Source organism: Echinococcus granulosus (assembly GCF_000524195.1).
Source record: "Echinococcus granulosus chromosome Unknown EG_S00260, whole genome shotgun sequence".
Taxonomy (NCBI): Eukaryota; Metazoa; Platyhelminthes; class Cestoda; order Cyclophyllidea; family Taeniidae; genus Echinococcus; species Echinococcus granulosus.
In genome coordinates, this window is record NW_020170640.1 from 26,781 (window position 1) to 36,965 (window position 10,185).

At 39.9% G+C, this 10,185-nt stretch overlaps 1 protein-coding gene across 1 annotated transcript; it reads right to left on the reverse strand. All coding sequences in view use genetic code 11, as the record gives it.

Annotated features, from left to right (window-relative positions):
* Positions 1–1,398: 1,398 nt before the first annotated feature.
* On the reverse strand, positions 1,399–3,832 carry EGR_10736 (Dephospho-CoA kinase domain-containing protein; the record flags this gene model as incomplete). Its single annotated transcript, XM_024499985.1, has 3 exons — positions 1,399–1,760; positions 1,795–1,975; positions 3,827–3,832. 3 exons carry the CDS (start codon positions 3,830–3,832, stop codon positions 1,399–1,401), a joined length of 549 nt encoding a protein of 182 aa, XP_024345604.1.
* Positions 3,833–10,185: the final 6,353 nt, after the last annotated feature.

Genomic DNA, 10,185 nt, shown 5'->3' on the forward strand with positions numbered 1-10,185 from the left:
GACAATTTTCGCCATGTGAGCTGAACATAGCTGTTACATATTACAGGGAGATATGCTTGAGTCACAGCTTTATCCACGTGCCCTACGTAAGAAAAAGGAATGGTCGAAAGGAACACAGCTTGCTTCCTCCGACGCCAACGATCCGATTTTTGGGAAAAAAAATATCCAGAATATATCCAGGGGAAGGAGAAAATGGGAACTTAAGGGATTTCGAGAAGGCATAACACACCTATTAATGCTAGCCTTAAATTCGGTAAATTGCATATAAGGTGGGTACCTAACCAGCTACTAATAGAGGGGAGAAACAGCAGGAGCTTGGATTTCTAATTTTCACGTTCCGTATATGACTATGAAAGGGAAATGATCACGTGGTGCTAATGATAAATTTTACTAGCAAAAACGGCCCATTCAGCTCCACTTCATCTCATCTGTTTCAGGTTATATAGAATTGAATTGTGGAAAGGAACAACCACTTAAGAGAGGCACGAACAAGGTTCCAGCAGAAGTACGCACACTGCAACTGTTCATATGCATTATCAAGTTCACATGCGCGTCAATCAACCCGCACCCTCACCGCTCATTTTGAACCCCCACAAAATTAATTATCATTCGGATGAACCTCATGAATGTGACTTGAACTTGTTAGCCGTGGAAACAAAGTTCAAGTTGGTTTCAAAGCTGAGGGTTCTTCACGTAGCATATAACTTGTAGTATGTATGGCGTGCAGTGACAGAATGTACCACTCAAAGACAGATAAAGCGCCTTTATAAGGTTTCATATTCATGAAAGTAACAAAGAATTACGTACCATTGCCGATTAAAGTAACCAACGATTAACATGTCAGGAACAACCTCCAGTAATGTAACGTAACTTGAAAGATGAAACAATTCATTTAAAACTGTACCAACTGATGGGTAAAGTCTCGGAGCCGAAGAAGATGAACACTGCATGCATTAACATCACAGTAAGCTTCCTCACCTATTTCATTTACATTACAAAAAAGGCGGCGTTGCCAATTTCAGCTGTCTGGAAAAGGAATAAGAGTTCCTGAACGAGGGGCACAAACTTAGATTTCCCATGTCTCAAACCCTTCTGGCAACGACAAAAGTAGGAGTGGGAATAGCAATCTAAAAACCCACTACTCCTGAAGTTTAGAAGGAATAATTGGCGCCGCGTAGGCGACAAACAGTTGTGAAACTAATGCGTAAGCTGCATCAGGAATGGAGGATCTGCACTAGTTCAAGCATTGGACATTGTGGGCAAAAGATATGCAGGGATACTAGGAGAGCAAATTTGTATCCGTCGGCATGGATTGGAAGAAAGTTCTTCCTATTATAATTACCTACAAGTCCATCGAAATTCCAATAACAAAGCTGGTTAAAAACTGCAGCATAAACCTTAAGTGGTAATGAAATGGAGGAAATCAGCAGGAAAGTATTTTGTAATGAGGTAATGTCGAACATACCAAGAAACGACGATTACATCCGATACGAACCACAGCATGGTGCGGCTTTCAAAAAGCAATGGTATGTCCAGAATGACAATGGCCTGTCCCGAAAGGAAATTGCGCAAAATCTGAACAACAATGCGTCTGAACACAATGGGATGGACGATCCTATTGAGAACCTTCCGCTTTTCGGGATCAGCGAAAACAATTTCACCTAGTTTATCCCTCTCCACATGGGTTCCATCATCGTTAAAAACTGAAGGTCCGAATGCCTTGAGAATACCCCTCTGCACTTGTCTATCGTGGTCAACAACTATTAAGCAATTGCGTATACATGAAATGCCTACGATTTCTTGATATTGTATCAGCATCAATAACTGCGACATTCTTCTCCTTTAATATAGCTGAAACAGTTGATTTGCCGGTCGCGATACCACCCGTCAGCCCAACAATAAGCATTTTAACAGTCTCTGCTTCAACTGTTACACTGACATCGCGGCGGCGAACATTGAGGTTAGTGGGCCAAGGCTAAATAGGGCAGCAAATGTTACCAATGCAGTTTGGAATGTAATTTAATAGTTGGTTAAATATATAGGCTCACGCATCTGGTAGTTTAGTTAGTTTAATGGTTCCAGTACACAGATTAATTTGTTTGGATAAGCGAAGATATTGTTTTGAAGTCAGTGGCACTGTAGTATAAGTAATATGACTTGTGCAAAGGCATTTATGAGTTGATGCTGCAGGTTATTTAGATTATGTAATTTTGAACTTCTACTACAACAGCACTAAATTACTTCTCAGTTCTGCTTTTAAATAAGGATATGGAGAAGTTGGATTATACACCCTCCTTTGAAAAGGACATTTTAAACGCTTTGGGTTCCCAGAGTCTCAATTTATTCCCTCAGCAGCTCCTGAACTGAAATGATCCTACTTATCTACTACATCCTTAATATTTTTATTTCACCTAATATGCTGTTATATTTGCATTGTGTTATGAAAAGTTAAGTTCAGGGTTATACTGAACTATAAAATGTGTGGAGTCCTTCCAGAAGTGATTGAATGAGTGGGCTAATGTTAACATGATGTGCCCCAAGAAGACTAGATTTCAAAAACAAAGATTTAAGTACATAAACATGTGTGCATGCGCAAAACAATAACACTCATAAGTAGTTCTATGCAATGCATATAACTTTTTAAGTATCCTTCAGGTGAGAAACACTTAGGAAACACAAGTTCGGTAGAGAAGGAGTAGTAAAAGTATTTTATGGGCGGAAGCGAGTTCAGAACTCAGATTACCTTAAACCCGTATTCCAATTCGCTGATGTTTATCAATAAGCATGCCCCTATAGAATCAGCCTGTTAGTTCTACGGGTTTGAAGGCCAGAGAGGAAGAGCTAAGTGAGGTGATTGCTACATCTAGTCTAAATAGTTGAGGGCGATAAATAATACACTTGACCGTTTCATCTCTTCTGGTCGAATTCTCTGAGGTACTGTATCTTAGACAAGCTAAATCATCCCTTACCGTGTTAGAATTTATGACTAGCAAGTGCAACGGATGGAATGATTTATTAGTAAGCACAATCGCCTTGGCTAGTAAGCTTCAAATGGATTGAGATACAGCGTAAAGATAATTTTTGCATTTCTTGCTTCAGTTATTAATAATAGACCGCGTTTTAAATTTGCTTCTCGGATTTCGCGTATACATATTACCAAGCCGGTATTTTAGGCATTCGTGTGGGGAGTTCGCAACATTCTTACCGGTGCCATTATCTTTTCTTAACAACCCTTGAATTTCTCTTGAAAATTAAAGTGGAATTAACTCCAAGTTAAGTACTCATCCTACTACGGGTATGGAAGGCGTAGTTCACTCTTCGCAAAAACAATTCTCGCACGAATATTCCATTCCCAAAAGACATTTGATCCAATGTGGGGGAATTCCTAAGAAAAGTTCTTACTGTTTTGTGCCGCGATAATCTCAACATAGAATACGGATTGATCTAAATTGCTTTTCCCGCCTAATAGGTAATGCAGAAGACAAATTTTTCATCAAGAAAAAAGGAACAAGAGCAGATTGGTTCAAGCACTTAATTAACGTTTTCGAATGGCAAAGTTGTTGCATTTTGCTCAAGCGTTTGTGGCAAAGTTGGATATATTCCCAGAAATTTACCGCATATGTATGTAAAATAAAAAGGAATGCAGCTGTAAGTCAACAGATTCGAGTGGCTTTTAGCAGGGTAAAGGAAGGCTGAGAAAATAATGGTCATGGCTCCCGGACAAGTTGCTAAAGCAGAAGTTGAATGTCGTGGTACTTTGTTAAACTGCATGGACTTTTCCGCTTCGACATGGCTTTCTGAACGTGACTACAGATTCTCGACTCACCTGCATTTCGGTGGTTAATCTCCCTCCATACTACTGTGATTTACTACGACTTCACCAAAGATCTTGAGCACTGGAGAATAAGGCCGCTTGCCGAAGATGACCGAATCTGCCAAGATTTCGTACTGAGGGGTTTTATACGACGTCTCCTTTGGCAACTACTCCGGTCTCCTAATTTGTAAATAAGGTACTAAAAAAATGACGCGCCAGACTGAAAAGGTTTAAAAAAGTCCATTCTGGAGATGTATAAGATTCTTACTTATAAACAGTAATTTCGTGAACTAAGATGCCTCCTCCTAGTTCCTACCAGTTGAATGGAACCCAGACAGGCACTCGTGAAATGCGAACCAAGTGGTAAGGTGAAATACATGCAGAATATTACCCTAATGCGGTTACTTTAAATATTGTATTTAATGAGGCGACTCTACTTTTCAGCCCACAAAATGGGTCGTCAAGCCTTTAGCAGTACGAAGTCAGGTAGTTTTCTCCACCTCGATGTAGTTCGCCCGTAGGATGGATTCCAGTTTCGGTTTTAAAACACGCACTATATTTTGGTGGGCCACGAAGGAGTCCACCAAGGGTAGCTCCTAGGGCAATGCTCCCACAAGATAGGAAGCTAAGTGATGATTTAAAAATCTGCTAAAATATTTTTTAATTGAACGGGCCATTCAGACTCTGTAGGTTGTCCTTCCATTGTGTAGCATGATCCTCTAGTTGTGCCAACATCCTTCCAACCTTTCTGTACGTTAAGAGCAAATCTTATTACCATTGTGGTTTATTTTTTTAGCAAGAAACACTCGAGGCACTACGGAAGTACAAAATTGGGGAGCCAACATGGTTTAATATATCATCGCAAAATACAGATTTGCTTCCTAGCCCTCTTCCCTGCAGTCATCGTGGTCCACTCTCCTTCTTCGGTCACAGCAGGTCTCAGTTTCAACTGCAACTACCCGCCTGATGGAAGCATGAAAATGATGCTACCCACTTGTGTGGTACTACATGCTGCACGCTTGGCCAATTTGAAATATTGTGTCAGCTGTAATATAAAGTATGCCGTGAAAACTCTACTTTAAAGATAGTACTTAAGGACCCGCGATGTATCAGAGTCACTGCAGAAAAGGTCAAAAAGGAGGATATTACGGCCTCAGACTGTGATACAAGCTGTCTTGTTCAGGAACCTACAATAAAAAATTTCGGGTGGATTGAGATATCTTGTGACCCGATCGCACTTTCTCCAACGGTAACTGCGTAGGTCACGTAACTAGGGTTTCCGAAGGCTATACAAGGAGCCGCATTACCTCCTCTGAATTCCGTAACCCACATCAGATATCTCCCTTTTCCGCGTATAAAATAGGGTCATCAGATAACAAGATGGAAAATGTTCTCTACGGTGATCAAGTATGTCTACTGATATCACCAATTCAGAGCCGCGAGGCTTCTCTATAGCCATAGGGAGACGAACCACTTTTAATGTGTAGAAGAGATAACGGTTCTAAAGTAATTTGATAGAATTAAGTGAACATTAAACTAATCACCAAACCACAGCATAAATTACTTTATTCAGAAGGTCGCTTAGCTCTCAGCCTACAGAATTTTTGCCTTAGAATCAGTAACAGGGTTGGAATGACTACTACATGACACAACTCTGCCGTGTTTTGCATGATGGTGAGCGAAGTTGAAAAGATTTCTTTGAAAGGTATCACGTAGGATGTTCTAGAGTGGGTGTGGTCTAGATGCTGTCTGTCAGTTGTAGGATCAATGGACAAAAGCTTCGAAATACGAAATTTTGTAAATAGAAATGTGGCACGGTTTTGAAAATATGGACGGGAAGCTTCTGCACCTTCCTTTTTTCAAGAGAAATTGTCTGGCCGGATCCTTAACTGGTATAAGGCATCCGAAAAGCGACATTAAGTAATTACAGAAAACCTGAGATATTTTACTTGTCGAAGCAATCCCCTGTTACAATTCCTTTTCGTCGTGACTCAAACTGGCGGAGGTTTCTCCTCCTACAAAGTGTTTGATCAAAAGAAGCAAATAACCTGTCCTAGTCACCTCCGTTCCTGTCTCACTTTTATTTATTAATTTTCGGTCCTATTTCATGTTTTTTTTTCAGGGTGCCACGAAAGGGTGTCAATCATAAATTAGAGAAACAATATCAGGAGAGCAAAGAGGTTGAGGTGAAGTGCTATCTTCCACCCATCCTACTTCAAGTGTGGATCTTCAAACGGGAAAATTTATTGTGGGTATGCGAAATGAGGTGACGTATTGTTTTTGTTTTGTAGGAATAGGACCGTTTTCTGACTAATTAATCAGTTCTGATTCTTTACCACGGGGACGTTTTTCTTGCACGCCTTTTAGTTGCATATTATAAAGTTGTTCGATTTCAAGTGAACAGTTCTGTCTGCACTATATTACACACTACAATCAATTCAATATCAACCGCTTTTGATGGATGCGTCCCGTTAAAACACCTTCGCATCTAGGAAAATGAGTTATTAATACACACTGATTCCCTGCTTGTCATGAGTTGGGGCTTCTACATGCATGTGGTATGGATCCAATCGGACTCCTAACCGGGCATGCAATAGACAATGGCTTTATAGGTAAGCACGGTGGTACGAGGCAAGTTTACGAGATTGATGGATAAATAATAGATAATAATGGAGACCGGGTAAGAATCTGAGTCGCTTGACTATCTTCGTCATGTGTACTGATCGGGACTGATTAACTTTGTGCTTAGCGTGATTAATAGCGCATGTGGTAATCAGCAAATGGGGAAGGAGTGAGTTAAAGCCCAAATGCTGCTGTTCAGGAGTGAGACAAGGAGTGGGAATTTTAAGGAAATCAGAAGAGGAGCTTTTCTGGTCTGCAAGCATCGCCAACAGCTAGCCTCTACTCTGAAAGTGTATAATCCCCAAATTACATTCATCAGGCTCATTCGCTCGATATTCTACGATATGCGAGTTCACAAATAAGGAAGTGGTGGAGAATACAGCAGTGTACTGCATGTAAAAAGTTGTACTTATTTTATGGATTCTGACAATCGCTCCAAGTCAGTTGCAAGGCCTAAAACATAGGCTACGCAAACATTTTTTGGTTCGGGTGAAACGCCCTACTGAAAGCTGAATTAGTTAGAAAGCAAAAATTGACTAAATCCCTACTAGTTTTTTCGAAAATCCCAAATACAGGCAGAATGTGGGCAATGCCGCGCTTATCCAGCAGCAGAAATTTAAAAAGCCCTCACTACGCAACTTTCTGTATTTCACATAAAATTTGAACAAACATGACCCGGTCAAAAGTGACCGCTATCCTACAGGCAGTATTTATCATTTCCATCACAGGCGTTTGGGTTAGAAATGGAACAAGCTAAGCCAATAAGGCGTGCGCTGATTTCCAAAATCGCTGGGCTTTCTATTCTGTCTCAGAAGGGGAAAGTTGAAAGGTTGCGTGACTGTGTTAAGCCCTGTGGCAAGAACGTCTTGGAGTGGCATATTTTGGACACTGTTAAGATGTTGGTCATTAGGAAATGTTACAAATAATATTAATCAAATCTCATTTACAAAAGCGCGCAGGCATGTCATATGCGATTATGGAGCAGTAGACTAGGTTGCCGGCATTATTTGAAACCTACTTTTTTTGAGTTGATGTATACTTCTTACCTAAATTGTACACTATTTAAAAGAAATTTTCAACCTAATTCGAAGGGTGTTTACATCAAATGCTCGCTACATTTATGCGAAAACAGATTGTGCCATTCGTGCTACTCTATTCTCTGCCTGTCACTGAAATCACAACTTCCCATCAGGCCGTTAGAAGCGAAGGAAAGTGGCTGAAAGACTGGTGGAATTGCTGCATACCAGAGTTTTGGAAGGTAAAGTGAAATCGTATGCCTTATTATCCTGTCCATGCCGATAGCCTCCAAGTAATGGGCGTTCTTCCGAGCCGCCACCTCATGGAATATCTTCCCAAATGTCTCAGACCGCTGCAAGTGTATCAAGATAGGCTGCCAAGAGTAGTGTAGTAAAATTGAAAATAAAATGTGATATTCGATTATTTTTTTATCGTCATTACGAGGCTTTCGACTACACAGGTGTTTTTATTGTGAAGAAGCGCTTTATACCACTTAAAAATAGATGATTTTTGACTGCAAACATTTTTACATGGTGTTCGTGTCACTTTTTTTTAGAAAATTTAGTAAAATGCCATAGAATAAAAAGCACTAATAAAAGTATCCCCTTGTGGACAAAAATTACAAACCTAATCCTGTCTAGCCGTTTATGTATGCTGCTCACCGTTCCTGTAGGATGGGAGATAGTCAAGTCATGCACATTAACTTTTATTTACTTGAGACAACCTTTGAGGATGATTTTGAATCATTTACATCAAGTCACAAAGCATTGCAAGTCCAGAAAATCGCCCTATTACCATGGTGGATGACGAAGTGCGGCAGACTAGAATGATTCACATGATATTGCTCAACAATTGAGGCAGTAAATAGCTTGTTGAAATATGAACTAGTTAGTAGGACAATGTGATAAAACTTACCGTATTCAGCCTAAATCGACTTTTTACAAAAATAATAGCAAAGTCAGATTAAGCCCAGAAGGTGGGAGCATTCTTCTTTTAATTTGCGTGTGACGCAGTAATGCGAACAGGAGGAAGCAATTTTTGCATTACTGATTCCACACACTGTGAAAAAAGTGAAAAATAACGAGATTTTTACTCCTCGCTTATACACTCTCATCCGGTAAATTAGACATCTAATCACAGAGGGTCAAATAGCGCTAAAATCGGTAGGTTTGACAAGTGACTGTTCTGAACGTTGCTCAGGTGGCAACATAATTGCGAGTCACTTTTCAATCTCATTATCAACCAAATCGAGCAATCATCTGCATAGATGGCAGAGAATAAGTAAAGTGGTCCAGAAACTCGAAGTTAATGATTTTTTGAAGTCTGTCCTACACCTATCTTGACAACTTGTTTGTCTGCCATTCGTATAAACTGCTCTCAAGTAGACTAAAATATCTGCCCTATTTCGAACTATGTTTTAACTGAAATATGGCATAAAGAGGTCAAATATCCTTCTAAAAATTGTATGAAAAAGATACAAACAGTCGTTTCAAAATAGGCGCTTTGCTCCTGTCTCACTTTGCCTAATGTGGCCTTCGCTTTGTGGGTGGTAATCATGCGAGAATCAGAGTTGGAATGACAACACATCGTCACGTGATGCAATGATTTTCTCATCATCTAGGTCCAAGTTTAAATGTGAAGGATGACCCTATTTCCTTTGAAGTTTTCTTAATACCAATGCAAAACTCATGGTCTTCGATTAACCACAGTAAGTCAAGATAAATTCTCCAAGTTTGTCTTCTTCTGAAACAAAAGTCTGTTTTCCCTTGTAAAATCACGAGTAAATTTGAACTTTTGGTTTGTGGATTATTGTCTGTTCATCATTGTTGATGTACTAAATTTTGCTGGGAAATAATTCTACTTGACTTAGGTAGACAAAATTCCAAGTGAGGCAACTCTGTTCATTTTGGTGACTCTCCAATTGATGTCGGTGATTCATCTCGCCCACCTTCCCGCCCCCTCGCTTCTTCAAAACTTTTCAAAGTTTTAATCCTTTGATAAAGGTGAGAGGCAAATCCCCGATCCAATGTGTCATCAACTGCTGAAGGGATAAACTACAGACCTTGTTTACTAGCCTCCCTAAGGGGATTAGTTTTAAAAACCACTATAGGTTTTAATGAAAAGCAGCGTCATGAAATGCTTTTAATTTCAAACTTCCCACTCTCTTCTAGAATTAACAACTACTGCTGACTTTCTCACACGACAAGTAAACATCCGTCTTTAATGGGAACACTGAACACTTTTTGAAGGCATGAAAGTCTTTTTAAGTAGCACATCATTATTAGCTGTTATTTGAAAATGACTCATTGAGGGATTTGTTACATAATTTAATTCGGTCTATCTTCAATGCTTGGCTAATTGCGATTTTTCTTGTGTCACCTGCCTAACCAAAGTACGAATTGTACACAATTTTGCAGAATTTTACCTTTAATTACACCACTTCTTTTGACCGCCTCGTTGGGATGGTGCATTGTTAGTCAACAGTTTGAAATGACATTGTAATGCCAGGTATTGTTGTGAGACAGACTGGAGTCGCTAACCTGGGGTCAAACCTGGTTGGCAAAGCGTCTACCCACGGTAACCAATGTAGGTATCAATGGCGAAATCACCAAATTTTGTGGACAAGATACATGTAACAAACCTCTCCTCGTAACAGACAGGCTGGGAAAGAAAAAGGCTGCCTACGATAAGTTGACACTAAAAATCACCGGTTTTGTTGTCTCCTACCAACA